Below are 26,403 nucleotides of genomic sequence, written 5' to 3'. Positions count from 1 at the left end.
GGGTGTATGAGCTCAGGTAGATCTTGAAAACTCCCCTGCTGTAACTACTTACTAGGAGCATGTCTATGGTACCGATTTGGATTAGTCAATTAACTTAAGCTGCATGTATTTAAATAGTGAGAGGAAACCAGGGAACTCGGGGGAAACCCACGTGAGCATGGTAAGAATGTGTAAACTCCACACAGAAACACTGGCTGGCTTGGTAAGGACTAGAACCAGTGACATTCTTGCTGTGAGGCAACAGTGCTAACCACTGAGCCACCGTCCCACCCTTCTAGGAAAGGAGGAGAAGTAGGGGATTCTTAAAAACAAAGATGGATGTTATATGGAACTTAGGGTATTTATAGTGGCTTAGGAATCATCTGATTGGCGAAACATAAATTGGATCATGCGGGACCAGCCTCAAGCAATCATAAGCACGTGATCCTCTCGAAATTAGTTTATAAATAAACTTCACAAAATAGTAAAGTATACACAATAAAACAGTTATTTAATTAACTGATATTGTGTCTTTATATATATTTGAAGGGTAGACCTGGATGGAGGGGCCCAGTGCCGGTTGTTGCCTGGGGCCCATGGTGCTCGATTCGGCCCAGAAGAGGGGAAGGAGTCCCACGAGTTACGTCCAGAATACTGCTCTGCTATGTGGTACATTCAGCCTGAGGCAAGACAAACACACAGACATACATGAGAAATTACTGTAGCTGTTCACACTTGCTGCACCATATTCTGGAAAGAAAAAAGCATCCCGTGAAAACTCACCACGCTGATGAGTCTGAGAAACCCTCCACTGCAGATCTCAACAGAGATCACTATACTTTCCTTCGCTTTCAGTTCAAGCTTTTCTGCATGAAAAAAAGAGAGAAGGAAAAAAAACAAGGATGAGTGAAAATAATGCCATTCTTTCAAAGGTTGACATAGGTGATAATTATTTTTGGAAAATTAATAGTTGCTAGGGCTTTCTTCATGAATACTAAAAGGACCACCAGAAATGACTTAAGCTCAGCTCACACTGCGATTTTGGCCACAATTTGGCCTTCTGAGACAAAAAAAAAAGTTTCATATAATCCTAGGCTAAAGTCTGTGCTATTAGCTGGTTAATGAAAATAGCAAGAATAGAAATAGAAAATGAAATTCTGTCAGTGTCAGAAGATTTCAAACACTTTACTGCAGTGTAACTTCTCTTATAATGAGCATCAAAACACTAGCCAATAGGAGCACTAAACCCAATGATGCAATCAGCGAGACAACTTCAATCATTCTCAGCCTATTATTCAGGTTTTATTATCAATCGTTATGTCAACTGAGATCTGAGACCAAGGGGATCATGTTCAGACAAGCTACAAATCATAAAATTCATTCATTCATTCATTTTCTTCTCGGCTTAGTCCCTCATTAATCATAAAAGAATATTCAAATAAATAAATAAAAATTGCACAGTATAAGCCAGGTTTTAGACTGTTCTACAGTGTAAATCTAGGGCATATATTACTCGCTTCTGTCAATTCCCATCACCTTTATTTATCCAATGCTTTAAATAAACTGAACAGAATCAATTATGGATACCTAATACAATTTGAAAAAAAACTTTACTGTAAAGCAACTTTAAATTCTAAAACTCTAAAAATCAATAGTAACATTATACAATAGTATGTTAAGTCAGCACTGATTTTGCATTTCAATAATACCAAGGGTGCCAAACTCAGTTCCTGGATGGAGTTTAGTTCCATTCCTGTCCAACACACAAATTTGTAGGTTTTAAACAAACCTGAAGGACATAATTAGTTTGTTCAGGTTTTGTTAAATTAAGGTTGAAGCTAAATTGTGGAGCTTTTTGCTTTCTAGGACTAGTGTTAGTCATCACTGTGTGGTTCACCATTTGAGTCCTTGGTTCCTTCTAACTAAAAATATTGCAGAATATCCTGTGGAGTCCACTATGCACTATGGGTTGACCTTTATCAGGCTTGTGTTTCCACTAAACAGGTTTCTGAGTTCATAATAGTCCAAAAGGTGATGATAATAGTTAAACATAGCAGTTTGTTCATGTTATAGGCTGCTGAAAGAATCGTTTGCTCCTTTGTTTTTTTCAGCTTCTCCTTTGTTTTTTCAAGCTTCACTCTCACGTCTAAGTGAAACGGTTGTCAAACACTACAGTAATCATAAGCACGTTATTATGATCAGCTTAAAAAGTTTGTTTTTTCAAACATAAATGCGCACATGAGCGATCGCGAGCTCCCTGGAGAAAGTGAAACCACTCGCACTTTTAGACAGCCTCGTAAAACAAAAACAGGACATGACAAATTTTGTTCTTCTTGGCTTTGTGGCTGTTCATCAAGATGACAAAGAGGTTTGAACCATGGCTCCATGATGTTTCAGCTGTGTATTAAAAAATAGCGCTTTCTCTGTTTTCTTATATTAACTCCTATATTTTGTTTTGCATGGTCACCTGGTATGCATTATAGTCACATGATTATAGCCAGCAAACAATGTTGTGTTTAAAAGGTGTCTTATAGAAATCTAAATGTAGACAGCTTGGCTAAAACAAGGCTAAACTTTAGCCAAGGCCAAGATGACTATCTTTAGACATCTACAAGACATCTATTAGACATCTTTTAACAACAAAAATAGCTTGCTGGGCACTGGCTGTGTTTACATGTAGATCCTGGTTCCCTATAAGAGACCCTATTGCAATGCATTATTTTTCACACTTATTGAGACAGGAAAATGCTTTAGTTGCCTAACACTGAATAATGAAAACAACATTATTTCAGAACATGTTTTACATTAGCTTTTACACACCATCGCAAAGGTTTTGTGCAAATCAGAAATTTGAATCTGCAGATTGATCACTGGGTGATGAGTAACTGCTTTAAATGGTTAACCTCAGTGTTAAGGATGTAAATAAACTCTTAGCATGAGCAATAATAACAGCTATATTTGTTTAACTACATACACACAGGAAGCTACTGTAGCAACATAAAGACAAAGCAAGTAAGGGAGGGGAGAATATATAGGAAATGTTGAGGATGTGCTTTTGTAAATGACGGTTTCCTGAGAGAAAATTCAACATGGCATCATGCTAACTCAATTGCATGTTTGGAGCAACCATGCACAACACAACATCTTTAACTGTCAAAGAAATAAATCTCTTTCTGATCTTCATAACGCCCACACGCCTAACATATCTTTGAAGACTTTATTGCACCTGACTGACGCTTCCTCTCCATTTGACTGAAGCAATAGATCAAACGCGCAACACTGGAACAAGTTCAAGCTGAAGCATCTACTAAATCCACAGCCTCCTGTTCATCTTATCTGTGCCCCCCACACGCCATCCCACCCACTCCAACTGGCCTTCATATCATAGCATACTGTAACTAGTGTGCGATGTATGCTTAAAAAGGGTATGTGCTCTTTCTGGTCCGCGAATAGATCTGCTCTCATACTGTAAAACTGTGTTTGGGTTCAGACTGGGACAGAGCAACTGCAGGCTCTTTGTGTTTGCTAAAGGCTGTTTCACCTCATATCTGCAGCTCTTAATAGCACATTTAACACAAACGCTGTAAACACACACACTTGAACTTTGACGCTGTGCCAGATAATGGTTAGCATTTACAAGTTTTTCCACACACAGAGACAGAGGCGTCTTTTATACTGAGAGATTCTCATAGGCAGTAGCTTTAGAAGATTAATTGGAAAACACACAAAGACTTGCATATAAAAGTCACATTAGATAGAGTTTTAATAGAAATTTAAAAGTGAACGCCTTTCAAGTTGTTTTTATACAATTTCTTCATTATTGCATGACAAATATTGGATGAAAACACCAAGTTGTGAGTAGTATTTGTAAAATATTCATTTAAATAAACACTCCACTTTTTCTTTCAAATTAGGCAAATTTTACTCTTTTAAGTCACATAAGAGGAAAATGGTGGAGTTTTGCCATGTTTGAACCCATTCAGCTTTTAGCTTAGCTTAGCATAAATCATTAAATCAGATTAGAGCAGTAGCATCTCGTTTAAAAAAACAAACAAAAAAAACCAGAAAAGTCCTATTTAAATCTTGACTCTTCTGTAGTTACATTGTTTACTAAGACCAATGGAAACTGGATATTTTCTAGGCTGATATGACTTAGAACTATAATAGTCAACATTTGAAGGGGATCAAAAAAGGTTTTCAAAATTGTTTTATGACAAATATGTGTGTTTTTAAAATAGTTTTAGGGCAAATTTGATCCACTTCAAATGTTGGCTACTGTATAGTGTTATTTGGATGAAATCAAGGAATTTTGCTGCTGTACCATGGCTGGAGCAGGTGCAATGATATTTGCAAGTTTGATATGGAAAACAAACTCCAGATGACACATCAGGTAAATCTTCAAAGGGAACAGAGTAGGCTAGTTTATAACGTCATTCACATCACCCTGGCTACATTGTTTCACAATCTTACCAGTAAAATTAAAACATTATATAAGAAACTGTCTATTTTTATTTTGATATTAACTTAACAGACACTAACAATGTTAAGGCCTCATGTAGCTACATATTTATACGAGCGTCATCTTCACTGTGTGCATATTTATAGCAAAAACAGAGCCCGCAACATAACTACCTCCTTTTATTTTCATAGAAAAATACTAAACATACCCTCTCTTTTGCTGAATATCAGTTTTATTAATGAATAATGGCCATTATAAAAGTACAACATACAATGTTTAAACAATACAGGAAATAAAGACAAGCAATCAGTTAAATGTGCACAATCAGTGTACGTGGTTCCACAAATTAATATATGAAGAGATCTGTCGCATGAACCTCTAAATGCCATCTGAAATTTTCCTCTAAAACGAGCATTTTTATCAGGCTCCTGTGTGTAAGTTCAGTAATATCACTTTTATGGCAAAGAATAAGTTTTTTTTTGTGGTCTTTAAACTGGAATATCTCAAAATAAACAGGAAGGTGAGAAAAATGTCTGTTTTTGATGGAAATTTTAGATGGCATTTAGGGGTTTTTGCATCTGAACTCTTCATATTAACTTATCTTTCCGCTCAGCCAAAACATGTTACCCGAGAACAAGTAATAGATTCAAAAGACCATTAGATAGAGACAAGATTAATTAAATATCAAGTTTAACAACTATAGTGAGATGTAATCCAGCGGAAGATTTTTGATGAACTGTCTGACGCGCGCTGCTCTCATCTGGGGAGCTGTGCTCAAAGCACCCACTGAATGCCTGGAACTCAGACATGCGCATTTGCTGCAGTGCATGCCAGAGTGTGTGTGTGATCACGTCATGTGCGTTATCAGCAGTGTAGTGTGGACGGAGATCTTTTCATAAAACGCAGGGTGAAACGCCAGTCTGGACATGGATTGTTTTCATTCTGAAATGCTATTTTAAAAATTAAGCGTATTAGTTTAAACAGGGCCTTAACTGTAGGCCCTGGGTAATATTATTGTGCCTGCAGTCAAGGTATTGCAGCAAAGTCCCTTGATTGTTATGCTGTAATGACAGTATAGTTCCTAGTAACTATACTCAATGTAACTATATCACATTTGTACAATTTTTAAATGATCAACATTATTCATAATTAAAATGCCAAGCAAACTCTACTTTGTTTACTGTTTGTTCATCTGCAGCCCTAGTTTCTATTTCCTTTTTTAAATGACAAAAATAACCTATTGACATGTGCTCATACAGACAGTTATTTCCTCTCTCTTCCTGCTAGTTGGCCATTGGCTGCAGTCTTTGCGGTGTGTTCAAACACAACTCTTTGACTCAGATGCAATGTGACGCCACAGTTGTTTTTCGTTGCCAAATGAGAACTACATTAAGTCCCCTGAGCTATAAAAGTGCAGTTCTTTGTTCCAGAGCTCACATGAGCATCCTGTCCTATTGTAATCAAATTTTACAACAGATCAACAATGCACTGTCAAACAGCTTGCGATGTATCAGATAACACAAAGCCATCCAGGTATCACACCTGTTCAGTTTAAACCACACTCTCACAGCGTACATTCACCACCGATAATACAAAACACGATGCAAAACCAGCGTTTTTATGACACGTTAAAGCAAGTAGCCATAGAAACCAACCCTATTGAACCTTTCCGTTGCAAAGGAAGTGGTTCGAACTTCCTGTAAAGATGTGACTCTTTTGTGCAGCTGTGGTTGTGACCTCATATACTGCTGTCTCAAGTGTATGAAACGTCTTCCCTTCATTAATTCCTGTAAGTCTTTGTGATTGTGGCGGTTATCAGGCCTCATTGGGATGCACGAGTGAAGTGTGTCGCATCTCGAGGTTGAGTACAGATTCTTTGCATTTCATTCAAATAAGATGCGATTCAGACAGACGGTAGAAAATCATTGAAAGAGCTCATCAGGCATCTTCCTCTTACTGCAAGCTTTTGTGATTCTCTCTAGCTTCACACACATGCATTTAGATTAAAGGGGAAATTACATTACAAGCATAATGGGCCTAAGGCTGCACAGGCTCTGCATCTTAAATTTCTTTTTCCTTTATTTCTTGCTCTCCTCAATTTAATTGAGTCCATATCAGTAGCTACAGTAATTCTGGTTTTGCATCATAGTTCTGAGAGAGAGATCATATTATATCATTTTTTTCTTCAAGGCATACTTGTAAAGTTAATCAAGTCCTTTTTTGCACCAAAAACACTCGTAATTTGACTTTATGTATGCATTTAGTCCATTTTCTACTCTGTCTGATTTAAACAGGCCATTTATGTTGCTGTCCCTTTGAAGATTAACTGTTCCAATGTGTAATTTACCTTGTGCTTCACATTTTTTAATGTCATAAATACTAAACATGTACAGATAGCGAAATGTGCCACATGAATTGATCAAATCTGAAAGAAATGTTTAGGGATCTCATAAAGAAATAAACTTCTGCCCTTTTATTTTCTTAATGATGGTACCCAAAAGGATATTCAAAGCCAGAAGGAGCACAAGTTTGGCAGACGTTTCCTTATTTTGACATCTGACATTGACACCATTGCAATTTTATATTCTGGTGCATTGAAATGATAGTATTCATACTTCTGCATCAAATTATTGAGTTACTTTTGGTTTTGAAGCACAATCAAAAATATATTTATTTAAGTGTACGGCAGTATTGGTGCACGGTCAAATGCACAGTCTGTCAATAGTTTTGATTGCTCATATATCTCTAGGCATAAGTTATAACCCATAAGACATCTTTGTAGCCATACACACTAGAGCAGGGATGTCAAGCTCGATTCCTTGAGGGCCGCAGCTCTGTACGGTTTAGTTCCAACCCTAATTAAACACACCTGATCAAACTAATTGAGTCCTTCAGGCTTGTATGAAACCTACAGGTAAGTGTGTTGGAGCAGGGTTGGAACTAAACTGTGCAGGGCTGCGGCCCTCCAGGAATTGAGTTTGACATCCCTGTACTAGAGTTCTACAAATGACGGTAGTTTCTAACCTCTGACTGCACAATTTTTCATTTGTGTACTTTGTCAACATGGCCTGCACATGTTTTGGTCTGTATTTGCGGAGTTTTTCTTTCCCTACCTTGCACAGTGAAACTGCCAACCTAGCGTGTAAACAAATTGAAATGGACATGTGCGTATAATGTAAATGTGGTTACAACAATTTACAACATACAGTAGAGTCTACAATTCTGATGACAACATTCCCATTATGGCCACTGTGTGCTGACCCTTGCATAAGCGATAAAAAGTGTAAGTACAAAGACAGTTTCATTGACCAGCTGAGATGCATTGCCATATCCACCTGGTATTAACATGAATTCGCATAAATCTGTTGTGCTCTGAATTGACCAATATCCTTCTAACTTATTGTGCAAGCTCTACATTACATTTGTGGGAGCACTACTGAATGAATGAATCGATGTTACGCGACCTACAAGCAAAAAGAAAAGCAAACAAATAAAGGCGCTTCATGTGGCAACTAGTTTTTATATTGGTACAACACAAGTATAGACACATTGAGCTCTACTATGTACCAATATATCAATACCAATAAGGTGCGAGGCGTGTTTGGCGTAATTTTTTGCTATTTTAAGACCATTGCAACAGTAATTTTCACGTTTTGCACTACTCTGAGGAATCATGGTTGTTCCGGTCTAAATAGGAGGTGTTAAGGAGCATTGTTGGTGCGTTGCTATTTTGAAGAACTGAGTAGACCGCGCCATTGACCAAATAAAATATGGTCTATAGTCCAGCACAGAGCGTGTTAGTTAAGCGCGTATGCAGGTCCAAACGCTTACTCATTGCTTAATACACACAGGATGTACAGCAATACACAAATATTTTTTTAAATGAAAAAAAAAAAAACTAATTAAAATAAAAACTTCCTTCATGCCTTCTTCATGTCGAGGGGCTTTGTTTCAGTTTATTCATGACAATTTGCATTTGTATAATGTTATTATTATTAGCAGTATTATTTATTATATGCATATTTATATTTGTTTTCAATTAAAACAAGTTTGGATTCGTTCACCTGTCGGATTTTGGAGACATAAACATCACCATATGTGGAATAAGAATAGGAAGTGTGTTTAGATATAAGTCAGTTTTTTTTACCACACTTATTTATTATTGTTTTTTTATTCATTTGGAAATTCGAACTGAATTTTGAAGCAAATTTTTGCGTTTAACAAACAAAATTAAATATGTAGGCTACTGGATATCTTCAGTGCAGTGTGTACAACACCGTTTCCTTATCCAGGAAAAAAAGGAGTAAAGAGTAAAAGTAAAGTAAAGAGGCCGAATGGAGGAGGCTTGTTCTTTATCCTCGTGCTGCAGATGCTCTGTTTAACTGTTTTCTTGCTAGTGAATCGTTCAGTAAATCCTCTTACAAAGTCTGCCATGTAAATAGCAAATGTGCCATGGCGCAACACAACTGACTCTTAAAGGGATTGGGAGATGACTCTGAATGAATAAGCACAACCCTGTTACACCATGCGCCGGGGCACAGAGCGTATTTTTCAATTCTTAATGCATTAGTGTCATGCGCCTTACACGCCTAAATCGTTAAAATAGAGCCCATAGTTTTCATGCATTTTGTCAAAACACATTCGATAGTTATCCTGTTGGTCAGTAGGCAAATGTGTTTTTAAATACCTCTGGAAGCATTGAAATGCATACAGGAATTTCTTATCTCTATACTTGACAAAAATGAGGCCTAAAGTTTGAAATAAATGTAACTATTTGAAGCCATAACAGAGTTCACCAAGTCTAGAATCCATTTTGACACTAACTCTCCTCAGAAAACTAAAGTCAGGAATCCAGTTGAAAACAAAGAGTCTACGGTGACTGTCCATCTGAAACTGATATCTCATGAGAGCAGGGGAACCACAGCAGGAGTCAAACAGCCGGAAAGAGAGAGGAAAAGTGGGAAGGAAAAAGATAGGGGCGCCACTGCTGTCGGGAGAAGAGAGATTGTGTTACTGACTGATATATGAGAGGAATTTAGACTTGATATTCAGTGAAATAGCCCACGCACACTGCAGATGTAAACAAAAGTGGCTAGGCGAAGCTACGAGGGCTTTCCTATTGAAAGACTAAATTAGATATGGTCTGACCATGTTTTAGACAATAAATAGGCCGTCTAAAAGGGCACAGATCATGCCTGAGAATTTGAGGTTTTGCTGATAGGTTTCAGTTTTAGATGCAGAACAACATGCAGTTTTGAAAATAGAAACAGTGGGACGGCCTTTATAGTTGTATTTCACATCTAGCAAGACTTTGTTGTGGAGAAAACACTCATAAGACAACGCATGCTAATGTGAGATTCTAGGTGTAACCACACCAACGTGATTCTCTACTATGATCAGCTGCATTTTCATAGCAAGTAATTTTCACAGGATTTCTCATTCTCACATTCAGCTTTCACGTAGTAGTGTCACTAACTCTTGACAAGTCTTTGAAAACTAAATGTGCTGCTGCAGCTGCTGAGGTCATAGTTGTGAGTTGATATTCAATCTGAGAGACAGGTATTGACCAAGTTTTAGAAGCAACAAATAATAACTTGATTTCTAGTTGATCATTTGGTATCAGAATTGGCTTGTAAGAAAAGCAAAGGCTTTTTTAGATTATTTTATTAAAGATTATTTTATTAAAGGGTCGCGAAACACCAAAACACATTTTTTGAGACGTTGACAGTCATATATGTATCCCACGCTGCTGTAAACACTATTAGGACACATATATTTCACTAAAAAGTGAAAATTGGTTGTTTTTGCGTTATTTTGAGCAAATTTGTTTTTCCTGTTTGAAACGAATTTTTGAAGCTGCGTCACGGCGATTAGATACTTGTGTAAATTCCAGAGTGGAGACTGGATGTCTGTACCTGCGAGTGACGTCTCTGAGTGTGCTGCATTCATTCTTGAGGAAGGCTTTGTTCAAACCAATCAGCGCGCTCCATTGTGTATGCTGTGCATCTTCAATAATATGCACGATAACTTTAAAGACTGTTTTTACCTGTTACAGTGTTCAGACGGTAGAGAGACGTCACGTTGTGTTGCCAAAACAAGTAAAAGAACAAAAATTTAGAGACATAGGTTGTCAGTGTTGCATTTAATAATGTGCTGCAACGGTTTCGTTTTCATTTCCCAGCTATGAGAGCGCAGCTGGACTCAAGTGTGGATTACAGTGCACGCGACAGAAATCCGTTTGTAACAAAACATTTTTATCCAAGAGCATTTTGCATCTGGAAATGGTGAAATCTGGATTTGCTGCTCGTCTCCTTTTAAAAAAGACATGGTTCCAGTTGCTGTTGATTGTCCTGTCTCTACAGATTTGGTAAGTGTGTGTGATCAGTGCCCTTTGTTTGTTCATTCAGATGGCAAAGTTAGTTCGTATCGTCAGCAGTACTCTTTCAGTTTTTAAAGACATTCCTTAGTCAAAATAATTTATTTACTAAGTTTACAGTAGGTTAACATCACTACAATATTACAGTTCAATATTATGGACTGAAAGATCCGCTGTAAATGAATCTGAAGGTAAGCATGTAAACACCTTAAACTATTACCATCATGTAGGATTTTCGTCGCATTTTGTGACATGATAGTCTATACACCCACGGCTTTCTGACACTGCCTACCGAGTGCATCTAAGTTACCGAAAAATGCAAAGGTTTTTTCCTCCCATGTGCCGTGCGGTATCAAAAATTCCATTAAAGTTAATATCTCGTTTGTCATGGGAGGCATGCAGGAAATGTTCCTGAATGAAAGTGAATTGCCAAACTGCAGGTAAAGTCGACAAATTAATAATTTGTCAAATAATTTGATTACTGATGTCCATGTAAACACAGTCACTGTCTCCTCTGCGTCAGTGTGTTTGTTTTGCATCTGTGAAAATCAGCGCGTGCCCAAACGAAAATTCCCATTTTTATGCAAAATCTTCCCTCTTTCCCTCCCCTGACACTCTCATCTAAACAGAGCTGGACATACCCACTTTTCTGACTTTTTTCAAACTAGAGGAGTGAAAACACTCTGCTGAAACAGGGGGGTTTTGTGGCTCTTTAAAATGAAATATGATCTTGCCTCGATTTTTTATTATTTAATTAGGTCAGTAAGGTCTGACTTTGCTGAGACAAAAGTCTAGTCACTTAAGAGAAATAATGTACAGTATAGAATATAAAGTCATGGTGCAGTGGAAGACTAATTAATATTGTGTATGACTCCCATGAGCTTGGAGGACTGCATCCATACATCTCTGCAATGACTCAAATAACGTATTAATAAAGTCATCTGAAATAGCAAAGAAAGCTTTCCAGAGTTCATCAAGATTCTTTGGATTCAACGTCAATGCCTCCTCCTTCATCTTACCCGAGACATGCTAAATAATGTTCATGTCTGGTGACTGGGCTGGCCAATCCTGGAGCACCTTGACCTTCTTTGCTTTCAAAAACTTTGATGTGGAGGCTGAGGTATGAGAAGGAGCGCTATCCTGTTGAGGAGTTTGCTTTGTTCTGTGGTTTATAATGTAATGGTCAGCACAAATGTCTTGATTTATCAGGCTGTTGATGTTGCCATCCACTCTGCAAATCTCGCCCACGCCCCCATACTAAATGTAAACCCAAACCATGATTTTTTCTTCGCCAAACTAAACTGATTTTTGAGAGGATCTTGGATCCATACAGGTTCCAGTGGGTCTTCTGCAGTATTTGTGATGATTGGGATACAGATCAACAGATGATTCATCAGAAAAATCTACCTTCTGACACTTTTCCAATTGATCAACTAGACGTCAAGTTATTATTTTTTGCTATGGGATCAACGACAAGACTTTGTCAGGTAGTGTACACATATCTTGTATTACTCTAAATAAACAGAGATAGAAACTCAGTCTCACACAAGATGCTTATATCAGACCTAGAGTGTGTGGAGTATGTGTTGTAACAGGCCGGACACATTTGGGGGTAAGATTTAGGTCATTACATAAAAATCAGCAAGAGACTTTTTACAAAGAAAAGATAATCTCTCATACTCTAAAAGATGTCTTTACAAACATGCAGATAAAACACATGGAAACTCAACTGCTGCCTACTAACAGAAGCGTGGGTGTAAAAATGAATATTGGTTGTGATGAATATCAATTGTGCAAAATCAACTTGATGTGCATCACCATGCACCAATTCAAACATTTGACTCACTATACTAAAAGTCTCCTGAAGCCATGCGACTATTTTGTGTTTTTAAAGATCAAAAGTCAAGTTGTTATTCACTGTTGTCACTCAAATATCATTCTTTATTGGCGAATCAATGGTATTCAGTGTCATTGACATCAATGTTGGAAAATGTTTGAATATGCATGTACAAATGAGATTTGATAGCTGTTAGTGGGAGAGATTTTCAGTGAGAATTAAATGAATTTTCTGTCACTTTATCATACAAAGTTACTGCTTGGCTTCAAAAGTCATAGTGGTCACATGTTCCAGTAACAGTACTTACATTTTATTTTTTAATTTTTGACTTTAATGGTGCTTGGTGAAAACATTTTTACGAAGTAAAACTACTGCACTGTTTTGGTTTTGAAAAGTTTGTATTTTAGTGCACAATAAATTATTCTTGTTGCTTCATAATATTCAAATTGAAACTCTGAAGACTGAGATAAACTGTTTCAACATAGTTTTTTGGTGTCTTTTGGACTTGCTGTGTGTGGATTATCTGATTTCATCTAAAATATCTTAATATGTGTTCTGAAGATGAATGCAGTGACTGGAATGACGTAAGGGTGAGTAATTATTGACCGAATTTTCATTTTTGTGTGAACTATCCCTGCTAGGTGGAATTATGTAATGGAGTAAAGGTTCATGGAGCTATAGCAACAGTGCTGCATTGTAAAACCCAAAAAGTTAAGGTAATTCAACCCATTTGAGGAAACCGCAACAAACAATTTAAGTTAAAAAACTAATCCTAATGAGTACTGTGAACTTAATCCATTTAAGTAAATGAAGCGATCTGAGCACAGTAATACCCAATAAATGAAGAGAACTCAAACCAACTCAGTACTGTAAAACTCAATAGTTAAGGCAACTTAAACCGTTTGAGGAAACCGATTGCTACAAACCATTTGAGTAAAAAAAAAAAAAACTAACCTATACTGTATGAGTACTGTGTACTTACTCCATTTAAGTTAAAGTAATGAGGTATTTAATTAGCTTATTACCTTCAACACTGAGTTCAAAACCCAGAATTAACTTTCAGTCAATTTTGAGTTAACTACATTCATTTCATTTGATAAAGCTGACTGTTGGGTTTTACAGTCTGACATTGTTTTCGGAAGCCAACTGCTAGTTCCACCTTCTTGATGACATCACAGATGTGTGTAAAATAACAAGGCATGACCGGTTGGGATTTAATGTGGAGGCTATATGACACATTTCTTGTATTTGGTATGATAAGAATGTTGTAGTCAAAAATCCACAGTATAACACATAACAAGCCTATCACCCTCTTGCCAATATACTAAAGACTTCTAATATCTGGAATGTTTTCAAATGTATATTTAGGTTTCACAGCGGACAGAACATTTTCCCCAAGTTATGAAGTAAACTGTCCCTTTATATTCGAATCTCACTATAGCACATTTGAAGTCTTAAAGTTAAGTGGATTTATAAGTGGATAATAAATTTTTGTTCTCCATTTCCCTTTCTCACACCTCTTATGATACCATCTCTACTCGCAGGTGCTGCTAATGAACTGGGCCAACAGGGACAACAGGTGACCATGGGGCCCAGAAGTAGAGTAACGTAATGCGTGCATGTGGGTGTTCTTTGGCAGATAACAAACTAAGGAAATCTCTCCTGCACAGGGAGAGTTATGAGTGATACTGCTCATTGGGAGCTTGTCTGAGAAAGTTCTCTGCAGACACACATCGAGGCGGTGTCTTTTATTAGATCTGCGCTGAGATGTAATGGCAGAGATCTTGATCGCCAGTTATAATAACCTTACTTCCTGTACAAAAGTATTCAGCAGAGACCGGCTTACTATTATATTACACATACAGACAATTGCATTATGGAGGATCTCCTCTGCTGCTTACTCCGGCTTGAGTTGAGGAGACTTGAAAGAGATTTATAGCAAAACATTAAAGTTCAGTACAAAGAAAGAAAAAGAAAGCACATGGAGCACAAAGACAGAGAATGCGAGTCCGAGGGGCTGGTTTTTAAATGGCTCAGAAAGCAGAGGTGAGCATTTCTCTCAAGCATTCTTACCTCGGAGAAGAAGAGAAGGGCACTGCTTCCTGATTGCCCAGCACTCCAAAGTAATGTACCTTTAAATGTGTCACCTTTACCTTTAAAAGTGCAGGCTGACACCCCCAACCAAATGTGCACACGGTTGGCCTCACACACGCACGCACACACACACAGACAGCCACACAAAAAGAGTGAGAGGACTTACTCACGAAATGGCAGTGACAGACAGGAAGTGAGCTTCTATTGTCAAAAAGGCGAGTGTGCCTAGTCCATTCTGTCTTGTCCTTTCTTACCCCCCTCTCTCTCTCTAAGCACGCTCTCTCGTTTGCTCACATTTGCACCCTTCTCTCCTGCCTTCTCCTCCAGCAGACAAAGAAAGGGAAGGAATGGTACGAGAAAGCAGAAAAAGAGAGAGAGAGAAACAGAGGGAGAGACAGTGAAAGAGGTAGAGAGAGTGGTGCCGAGAGAAGATAGCCCAACCCCCTTCTACCAGCCAGTCTGCTTTCATTTCTTTTCCTTTTTTTGCTTCTCCCTGTAAGGCCCCTCCCCCACCCACCAGCATTACCTCTCTCTCTCTCCATTTCGTTCTATCCACATTTGCCCCTCTCTAAAATATCTCTCTTTCTCTCTCCGCACCCTCACAGTACAGTATGTGTTTCCAAGGCAACCAGTCATAAACTCTGCTCGCTGCACACCAGCTCGACGCTTCAGGAGACACTCTGAGCTCCAAACAACGACCTCACCTGAGAAGGAAAAACACATGCAAACATGGAGCGCAAGTTTTCCTGAGGGAGATTATGAGTACTTAAGAGATTTGCATTGCTGCTTATGAGGATTCATCTGTCTGGTTTGCATTGTCCGGTTTATTTTTGCACAGGCTAGAGGTTGAAAGAAAAATTTCGGAGCAAGTTATGACCTGTTTTTCAATGCTTTTATACTCATTTCTACTGTTAAATGGCCAGTTTCCACTGAGTGGTACTGTACAGTACAGCTTTTAAGGCTGTTTCCACTGTCAAAAGGTACCAAAAAGCGAACCGTACCATACCACTTTTGGGTACCATTACCATTGGGTACCTATAGCACAACAAAAGGGTTCAAATATGTGGAGAGCCACTTTTAAATGCACAGCCAAGACATTACCCGGTAATAAATACATATAATAATGAGCCATGGTTGACCCGAGCTCAGACAAACCTTGTCGTCGTCTTGATGAACAGCCGAAAAGCCAAGAAGAACAAAATCTGCCGTGTCCTGTTTTTGTTTCAAGAGGCCGTCTTAAAGTGCTAGCGGTTTCACTTTCTCCAGGGATCTCGCGATCTCTCATGTGCACATCTGTATTTGAAATAGCGTACCTCTTGAGCTGATGATAATAACTTGCGTGTGATTATTGAAGATTTTCTGACATCCAATTCTTTCCAAAACAGACAAACGCGAGAGTGAAGCGCAAAAAACAATGGAGCAAATGATTCTTTCAGCAACCTAAAACATGAACAAACTGCCATGTTTAATTATTATTATCCCTTACTTTAATAAACTCAGAATGTTGGAAATGGAAATGGAAATTACTTTCTACCAAGAGTTTACGTGTGCTGGTGAATATTAAAGATACAGATGAAAGGTTTGCACTGACCATTTTGGCAGTGGAAATGCAAGCCTGATAAAGGTGACCTGTACCGACCAGTACCACCAGTCCACTATTGCTACATCAATAAAAATGCTGAGTTTGAGACCAGAAATCTGTAAGAATCAGAAAAATAGTAAAATCTGAAATCAGACAGATGTGATTATGCAGAAAAAGATTGAGATTTTAAAATAAGAGTGCTTGTAGAAGTCACTAGTCTTATATTATTCTTGTGTGGCTTTAAGATCAGACTTGTCTGATATAAAAACTGATCTCAAGAGAATTTACACTCATATTATTGAGATGAGAACTTTATCCAATTGCTGAAATTAGATATTTAGAATCAGATATCTGAAATCAATCTGTTGCTCACAGAAGAGACAAGTTTGGGATCAGACTGATAAAGTTGGTAAATCAAATGTTGGATATCAGAGTTTTCAGATCAGAAGTCTGAAATGAGACTTATTTGAATGCTCTGGTCATATATTAAACTTTGATCTTAAAAAAATATTGGATCTGCTGAGATAAAAAAAAATTATCATCAAATTGTTGAAATAAAATCGGATATCTAAAATCAGACAGTTGCAGAATGACAAGATCAGGATTTTGAGATTAAAAAGTGCAATAAGTGATTGTCTTTAAAAAAAAAATTTGTTATGCTGGTTGAACGTTTGCACATACTGATCATTAAATTTAGCGGTTTAAATATATTTGTGTATTTAATTTTTTTATGTAGGACCAAAAAAAGTTTGTTCAAGCAAAAAGTTCTACGAATCAAGTCCGAACATTATGATAGGCTTTCAAACCGACGTGTTAAAATATGTTCTATCATTGTATACCACTGCGCACCCTGTTTTGCAGGAAGGATTACGACATCTGCGCATTCACAGAAACAGTTCAAACAGAAAATAGCAGGCAAACAACAATCTACCTTCTTTTTAAGTTTGAGATTGTAATTACTTTGGGGTCGATCACACCGAATGCGTTTTTTTGTCTTGAGAGGCGCCTTTTTGAAAGATTTACTAATGTTCACGAGCATTTTGCGCACTGCTTATACTTCCTGCACGCCTTTCGTTTTAACCGCCTGCTGCACCTTGCGTTTTGCCCTTGCATGCTGTGCACTCGCAGCAGATGAAAAAAAGTCAACTCTGAACGGAAAAAGTGCGTTACTTTAGTCGCATTTTTTCAGTCTCCAATCAAATAAAAGCAGTGTGACAAAAAGTGACAGCAGTGTTTGTGTTGTCAAGATGACTTCAGAAACTTCTGAAGATGGAGCTGTATGACTTCTCAAATCTTAATTATCACAATATTATTAAATATTACAATCATTCCAATACCAACAGCAACACTCGCGCAAAAAACGCAGCTGATTCAGTCATTGCCTAGACACATAAAAAGCGCACAGCACTTTTCATTCGGTGTGATCAGCCCCTAAATATGCTATATAGTTTTCTCTCTGGTGAATGTTATCATGCATTAAGGAGGTGTGGCTTTGGGTTGGTGTAGTGCAGGGTGGGATGTAGGCTTTTACTGCTATCAGGCTAATGCTTTTAAGCATTTTCCAAGATCTCCTATTGCACCTTTAAATAAGCAGTTTGATAGACTTGAAATCAAATCAGAAGTTTCAAATCACACTGTTGTGGTTGACAGAAGAAATCCGAAGTGTGAGATCAGACTGATAAGTATATTTAAATAAGACATTTGACATTTAAATCAGTTTGACTTTTTTTAGTCTGGCCTGATATAAAACATTAAAATGTGTCATCATTTTGTCAGTTTCTGTGGTTTCAGATCAGAAGTTTCAAATCTGACTGTTGCGGCTGAAAGTAGAAAACAGAAGTGTGAGGCCAGACTAATTAGATTATAGTATTAAATCAGACGTTTGACAGATTTGACAGACGTCTGCTCGGATATAAAAACTATATCATGTATTCAGGTTCTGAGGTTTCAGATTAGGTTAGAAGAGATCAGAGACTTACAGAGCTGGTTTCAACAGTCTTGTCTAATATAATTACTGATCTCAATAGAAGTGCATAATCAGACTGTCTGAAGAGATCATACATGCACAATAAGGATACAGTAATATATATATATCAGGCTGACAAAATTAGAATATTTATATCTGATATCAAGTTGCTGAAATAAAAATATTGCCATCTGAAGTCCGAGATCAGACTGGTTGAAATCAGAATTCTTACATCAGACGAGTTTCAAGTTTTAATTGCTGAGCCCAATTGATGAGACGTTTCTGTGTTCATTGTGCTGAGGCCAGATTGTTGTTGAAAATTCTTGGAAGCTTGACAATAAATCAGTCATGCCTCAACAAGTACCTCCTTTTTTTTGTCATTTGTCCATGAGCAGAAATGACACACGGAAGAACTACTGTACACAACCAGCTGAAGATCTCCAAAACGCTGGTGGTCCAGTAATGACAGTTTTCCCCGAGCCGCAGATTCCCATATGAGGTTGAGAAGTGCTTGGATTGGCAAAACTTTAGAATGTTTCCAAAACCAAGTTTCCTTCACTCCCAAACCATAATAACCAACACCACTGCGACACACAGCTGGACCACCGTGGTCCAAACCAGAACCAAGCATAATGTTTCAATTTACTGCAGCGCTGTAAAAGGTGCACAGTACGCTTGAAAAACTGAAAACAGGGTGGTTTCTGTTTATGCTTCTCGAGTGCTGTAATTACATATTTAGGGTGTTTTTGCTTATATTTAGCGTTAGACTATGCACTTCAAGACTTGTTGTAGTAACCAATGCTTCACAAGATCTCAGCAGATGCTTCGTAACCATGTCAGCAAACACAAACCTGCTCAGCACAGACAAACTTGTTCTCCAAAAACACAACCGACAACAGTATCTAAGCTGTCCTCACAAATGATTAAGTTTGCAATTACAGACTTCCTGTTTCTGCGTTTCAACTCTGCTCTGGGTTTCAACTCGTGAAGGTTCATTTCAGTCTACAAGGTTACCAGATCTCATTTAACTGACATCACGGTTTCATTCATTGCAGCTCCACCAAATGACTCGGGTTCAGCCTCTATTTTTAGAAGGATATTTTAGCAGCTCACGGTTGTCTGCCTGTGGTAAAGCTCCGGTGAATGTAGGTCAGTATGTGGAGATAACCATGGCACGTGTGCATTAAGCCCCCTGCAGGCCAGTGCAAACAAAAGCCTTCCAAAGATTTTTTTTCCCACTGAAAACATTTACAGTATACACACCGAATTGTGTTAATGTAAGCTTAGCAATAGTCACAGCCATAATATGTTTATGAGTTGACATTCATGACTGATGATGTCGCTGTTTTTTTTTTTTTCCTTTTTTTTAAAAGCAGCAATGCTTATGTGACAGTTATCATATAAAATGAAAACTAGTACTCCTAAGGGATTGTAATCTCATGATGGCATTTATTTAATCGCACGGAACCAGAGCCGGTGTAAGTGATACCAGTAACTACAGATGCCGGTGATGATGTGAGGCAATGCATCTGTAATGCTACAACACACACACACACACACACACACACACACACACACACACACACACACAGAGATAAAGCACAAACTGCTGTCAGAATAATGAATGTCTGCTTTAGTGTCGATCGATGTGCATGTGATACACATAAGCAGTATGAAAACACATGCACACTTTCATTTGCACACAAAAAACATGCAAATACACCAATAAGTATCATGAGATGTTCGAAATAATGGCCTTTTCTCTTCAAATCTTACCTCCTCTCCTCTACTTTCACCTCTTCTCTTCCCCTCTTGCTCCTATTTTTCCTTCTTTTCCCCTCAAAGCAATTCCTTTCCTCTCCCTCCCGAGTCAATCCTGTCGCCTCTGTTCCCCACTTCTCTCCTCCCTCTTTCTCCTCTCCTTTCCTCTCCTCTCACTGATTCTCATATGTTCACAGCAGACTCAACCACGTGCACAGCCTGTGGGCGGGGCCACCGTTTAATGCTTCTGCACTCTGCTGAGCTGTCAATCACCTCAGCTCGTCCAATCAGCAGAAAGCAGCCCGTGTCAGTCAAAGGATACTAGCGAATATGAGCCCTGGAGGTGGGAATTGTGCAGAGAAAAAAAGTGGGAGTGAGAGAGTGTGTCTGCCGTGTATGTGTGTGTTTTGGAACAAGGCCAACACACTATGTGCTATTTTTAAACCTCACTGTAGGGTGGCAAAAGACTCCATTTTCTGAACGAATCGGGTTCGTTTCAAAGCTTCCAAAATAGCTTTCTGCTCAATTAGATCTGTTTTGACTGAAGAAATATGAAATTGGGGAATCCGTCATGGGATGATTATGGTCTGTGAAAGTATTTTGATGAAAGTATCTCTCCTTGAATTGGTGGATGTGGTCGCTACAGTTGCAGATTTATTTTTTTTATTGAACTAAAAGTCTGTTCAACTGTTTAACAATTCAGAGCATAACTTCATTGCACTAACACATAACAATGGCAGGATGTTGTTTCGGTACATAGGATGGTTGCTAGGATGGTTGCTAAGCTCACCACATCGATGATACACAGTTCTGTTTACAATATGGGTTTTCACGATTTCTCTATACCAGGGGTGACCAAACTTTTTTCGTATGAAGGGCCAAAAATCAAATATCATTGATAGCCATGGTATGATGATAAATATACCAAACTACATTAAATTAAAGTTGGCAATATAACTATTGCAATAAAAACATAATCACATCTACAACACAGTAGAGTTCAACGCTGAATACACCAGTCAAGCAGAATCTGCCTTTGTCTTGATTTGCTCACCAAATCCTCTATCCATCACTTGACAGTATGCACATTTGAAACAAAATCTGAATAATTTACACCATTTCATAGATATATAAACTAGACATCGCATAGGGACCCTGAGCATGCGTCAATAGCGCCGCCACATTGGTACAGTGCTCCCAGGACAAATGTCTCTCAACCGCACTAGTCAAGATAATGTTATTACGTGAAGACGCTGTCTACAGGTGTAGTAACGAGCAAACATAGAAAACAAACCACAAAGGCAGAACATTTCATAGGTAATATAAATTTTTTTTTTCTGTTTTTGTATGTTCTGAATTTTGTGCTAATCAGGTAACTTTATTGATAGTATAAGTCACTTACTGCATTCACCATACGGCAAAGCAGCTCCAAACACAAAATAAAACACAATTGGGTTCCAGATTATATATATATATATATATATATATATATATATATATATATATATATATATATATATATGTTTTGTTTGCCATGCCATATTACATTTCTTCCATAAGCAATGTAAAACAATCAAGATGGGCCCTAGTTTGGGCACCTCTGCTCTATGCTGTGTTTACTTATTTTATATGCCACGACAATTCTTAGAGCAAATAATCAGGAGTAACAAAGTGAACTGTACTGCTGCCAGTGATAAATCAATAATAAGGTATAAAAAGGTGGTTTCCTTCTTCTTACCCTTTTACCACTGAGCATCAAAAGAAAATCAAAAGTTAAAAGTAGCTTATTGAAAATTACTGTAAAAGCAGACCACTAGGGTTGGGCGATGTTGACCTCTTTGGCATCGTACAATGTCAAATGTGAAACGTCACGATGGACGATGGCATCGTCGTCATAGGTGGCGGTGAATTAATTATTTATGAATAATTAATTAATTAATAACCAATTATTTGTAGCCTACTGTTTTATCTACCTGACCCGCATGGTCTTTGTTTTAGCCATTACCAAATCATAAATAAATAAAGATAAGTTACACACAAATTACCATCTGTTAATCACTTTTTCCATGGGACTCTGGCATGAATAGGCAGAGTGATCTGAGTCGTTATAATGGCAACGACAAACTTGGTTGGTAAAAAAGGTGCACAACCAACAGGAGCCAACCAACAGTATCTGAGGTTTTCGCTAAAATTACTAAGTACAAGCGTGAAAGCTAAAGATTGTTTCTAAACAATTGTTTCCTAAACAGCTAAAGACAATTATGTTTAAAGCACAGTAGGAGAAATGCGAGTGATTTGGAGATAAAAGACGAAAAGCAGACAATAACTGTTTTGTAAATAAAATAAAAGAACATAATCGGCAGGACCAAAACACATCCAGCAGACTGGAAAAGAGATTTTGTCATAGAAATTGTTGTTATACAAATGTCTTACAATTAAAAACAAAAACAAAACAAGCGTCATATTATTTTCACTGCAGATGACTTTTTCTTGTCTGCCGTAGCACAAACAGATCATTCAGTCAAACTGGCATATTAAGACTATTTGTAATATCCATAATTTTGAGCAGAACTGGAAGAGATACCCATAATTTAAAATAGTAGACTCATTCAGAAAAATAGTGGATATCAAAAGAATCATAAGACTGATGTGATAAAAAAAGTCTGACAAGAAGAGATGATAGAAGCTAATGGATGAGAAAAGCAGAAGGCAGAAAATGATATGTTTTGATGTAATGTGATACGAAATCATATGAACGAATGGCAATAATACACTGTATGTTGAGATAGGATATGTAAGGATAAGTTTGGGACAGGGCTGTACAATTTGTTGAGGAAATGGAATGGATATGATAAAATAGAAAAAGCTAAATAAAACAGGGAGTACACAAGACAAGGTAGGATAGGATTGGATAGGACATGAGGAATAAGGAATATGGACATGAGGAATAAGAAAATCATCGGAATCAGGCATGTAAACGACATGAAAGAACAATATAGGAACTATGGGAAAGAAATAAAATGAACAAGAAAAGCATAAGATAGGATAGAATAGAGTTGGGATAGAACAGAACAGCATGGTTATTTATAGAAAATGCAAAGGATATAATGGGACAGGGAAAAAAGAATGGGATACGGTATGGGGTGAAATAGGTTGAATTACAATAGGACAGAGTAAGATAGGAAAGGAAAATGGAAGTGATTTGGGAATGTTTTGAAATTTATTTTTTAATTTATTATCAAGGGAAAACAAATGTGTTTGCCCATAAACTTAATTCGCTAATGGGCCCCCCTTTGCAGCAACAACTGCAATTAAACATTTTCGATAACTTGTAATTTTATTACATACTTGTGGAAGAATTTAGGTCCACTCTTAATTGCAGAACTGTTGTAGTTCAGCCAAATTGGAGGGTTTTCAAGCATGAATTGCCTTTTTAAGGTCACGCCACAGCATCTCAACTGGATTCGGGTCTGGACTTTGACTAGGCTACTCCAAAGTCTTAGGGTGCTTTCACACCTGCCTTATTTAGTTTGATTGAATCGCTCTAGAGTTTGTTTCCCCTTTTGGTAAGGTTTGTTTGGGCAGGTGAGAATGCAGCAATCATACTCGAGTGCACACCAAAAGCGGACCAAATAAGCGTACCGAGACCTCCTTGAAGTCTCGGTACGTTTTCAAACGAACCCTGGAGCGGTTCGTTTGTGGTGAGAATATGATCCGTACTAAAACAGGTCCAACTGCAAAAAATACTGCGCGTTTTGGACTAATTTAGCTGCCGTAGGCCGATGCGCTGTGCATTATGGGATATGGAGGAAAAATAATTGTTGACAGCGCTTTACCAACAGAGAGAGAGAGAGAGAGAAAAACATTACCTGATGGATCGTTGGTAATATTTCCGCAAGATGAGCATGTCGCAGTTTAGCTAAATTAATTCACGTCTCCTCCTGAAGTGACGAGCGTTGCATTAAACACTGTTTTCCAGCCGTGGCCGCACTTCATTTTCGTAATGTATAGTTTGTCTAAAGCAGGGCTATAATCAGCCAGCGCAGTCGTCCCTCCAGAGTAAAAAGTTTTGTTTACCTGCGGGAGTTCACTGGCATTTTTCCGCACGTGAATTCTGACTAATCAATAAGCAGCTTAGGAAATATGTTCAACAACATCTGGCCAATGAGAGATGTGGATTTTGTCAGATAACTGCATTTTGGTTTGTTTCAACTGGTTCGTACCAAAGCTAGCAGTGTGGTGTGAAAACGACCCAAAGACGGCAGAAAATGCAACAATGTATCATTTATTACCCTTGGTCCGGACCAAATGAAGCGAACTACAGATCTGAAAGCACCCTTAGTTTTTCTTCAGTCATTCAGAAGTGGACTTGCTAGTGTGCTTTGGATCATTGTCCTGGTGCAGAACCCAAGTTCGCATCAGCTTGAGGTCACTAACAGATGGCTGGACATTCTCTATCAGAATATTCCAGTACACAACAGAATTCATTGTTCCAATTATCACAGCAAGTCTCCAAGGTCTTAAAACAGCAACACAGCCCCAGACAATCACACAACCACCACCACATTTTCTGTTGGCATGAAGCTCTTTTTCTGAAATGTGGTGTTACTTTTTACATCAAACATAATGGGATACTTTCCAAAAAGTAAACTTCAGTCCACAAAAATCCAAAAATCTTGGGAAACATCAAGATGTTTTCTGAAATGAGATCTGGCAAAAATGATATGAGCCTTTATGTTTTTTTTTTTTGCTCAGCAGTGGCTTTCGTCCTGGAATTCTGCAATGCAAACCATTTTTTCTCTACCTTATGGTGGTGTCATGAACACTCATCTTAATTGAGGAAAGTGAGACCTGCAGTTCTTTGGATGTTGTTGTGGAGCCTTTTGTGATCTCTTAGATGAGTTGTCGCTGCACTTTTGGGTAATTAAGAGCTGCCTGCCATTCATGGGAAGGTTCTCAACTGTTCCATATTTTTTTTATTTGTAGATAATGGCTCTCACTGTGGTTTGCAGCAATCCCAAAGCTTTAGAAATGGTTTTATAACCTTTTGTAGCCACTTTTTGCACACAGGGCTTTGTCGTTTTATTTTGTTTTCTCTTTATAACAAAAACCTTAATTAAAAAAGTATGATGTGTTGACTCGTGTTATCTTTGACTAAAGTGTGACAAACAATAAGCATGCAAAGAAATAAGAAATCAGTAAGGTGGGAGAATAATGGGAGAATAGATGGAGCAAAAATTAGAAGGATGGATGGAAAAAGGAATAGGATAGGACAGAATAGAAATAGGATAGGAGTGGTAAATGATGACTTAAAGGGGACCTATTACTGCCCCTTTTTACAAGATGTAAATTAAGTCTCTGATGTCCCTCTGATGAGTGTATATGTGATGTTTCAGCTCAAAATACACTGCAAATAATTTTGTATAACTCTTTGAATTCAAATAGTACTGTTTTGGTGACTGTCCCTTTAAATTGTACTCTTTTTAAAAGAGGGTGGAGCTATGCTGATGCATCAGCATAGCGGCAGATTCAAATCAGAACTCAGAAGTTCTCAGAAATCAGAATTTATCTGTGAAAAAATTTAAACGTCAAAAGAAGTGTCTCAGAAGAGTGTAGACTATGCAGAGTCTGGTGTTTATTTATGCATCCTAAAACTCCACATTTATAATACCCCTTTAGGCTGATTTATACTTTTGCCTGCCACCGCATCTCGCACCTCCACTGAGTGCACGCGCACCTCGCGAAACGAACAAGTCTTTTATACTTGGCGCCGTTGTGATATTATTTAAAATGACAAAGGGTGGTCAAAAGAAACCTACCGTAAAATAAAGCGGATGAACACAGAAGTAGGACGTTACCGGAACTATGTCATATCACTAAAGATTTTTAAATCAAACTTTGTTGCATCACTTGCTTTTATTCATATCTCAGACAGTTCTACCTATTGAAGTTATTAACATATTAACAACAACAGACTATGGGTTACTCTACAAATATATATATTTTTAATTATGGCAAGAATAAAAGCAAAAAATATTTAAAAAAATAGCCTACACATACTAAATAACTCACACAATGTTACCTCATGGTTATTACTTATTATTATTTTTTGGTTATTTTAAAACTGTTTATACAGTTATTTTCAATCCACCATGAATACATAAATCACATGAAGCAAATAACATCTAAAGGTTTTTCACGTGGCCAATAACAGTAGCTTTTATATCTATCTACATATGAATCATCACAAAAATGAAAATCGTGCAAGTCATGCTTCAATAAAAAAAAAATATTATATTAAAAATGTTTGTACTTTATTTACAAAGTATATTGTTGTCTACATTGTGTT

The 26,403-nt window shown here is 37.7% G+C and overlaps 1 protein-coding gene and 1 long non-coding RNA gene across 12 annotated transcripts in view; both read right to left on the bottom strand.

Moving 5' to 3' along the window:
- The window catches only part of LOC147842056 (uncharacterized), a 592,784-nt gene that overhangs the window by 186,666 nt on the left and 379,715 nt on the right, over window positions 1-26,403 (bottom strand). The gene's annotated exons all lie outside the window — the stretch shown is intronic.
- The window catches only part of kdm6bb (lysine (K)-specific demethylase 6B, b), a 138,892-nt gene that overhangs the window by 20,512 nt on the left and 91,977 nt on the right, over window positions 1-26,403 (bottom strand). For 2 of the 11 annotated variants that reach the window (XM_087269600.1, XM_087269606.1), the window contains exons 1-3: window positions 14,725-15,077; window positions 763-845; window positions 536-659 (exon numbers count right to left, since the gene is read on the bottom strand). In XM_087269600.1, coding sequence (XP_087125726.1) covers window positions 536-654 — 119 coding nt within the window. In that variant the 5' untranslated portion in view covers window positions 655-659; window positions 763-845; window positions 14,725-15,077. 11 annotated transcript variants of the gene reach the window in all.

This window comes from Danio rerio, chromosome 10 (assembly GCF_052040795.2).
Source record: "Danio rerio strain M-AB ecotype USA chromosome 10, GRCz13ab, whole genome shotgun sequence".
Lineage (NCBI taxonomy): Eukaryota > Metazoa > Chordata > Actinopteri > Cypriniformes > Danionidae > Danio > Danio rerio.
Note: the sequence above shows the minus strand (reverse complement) of the source record. Positions and strands in the feature narration are given on the sequence as shown.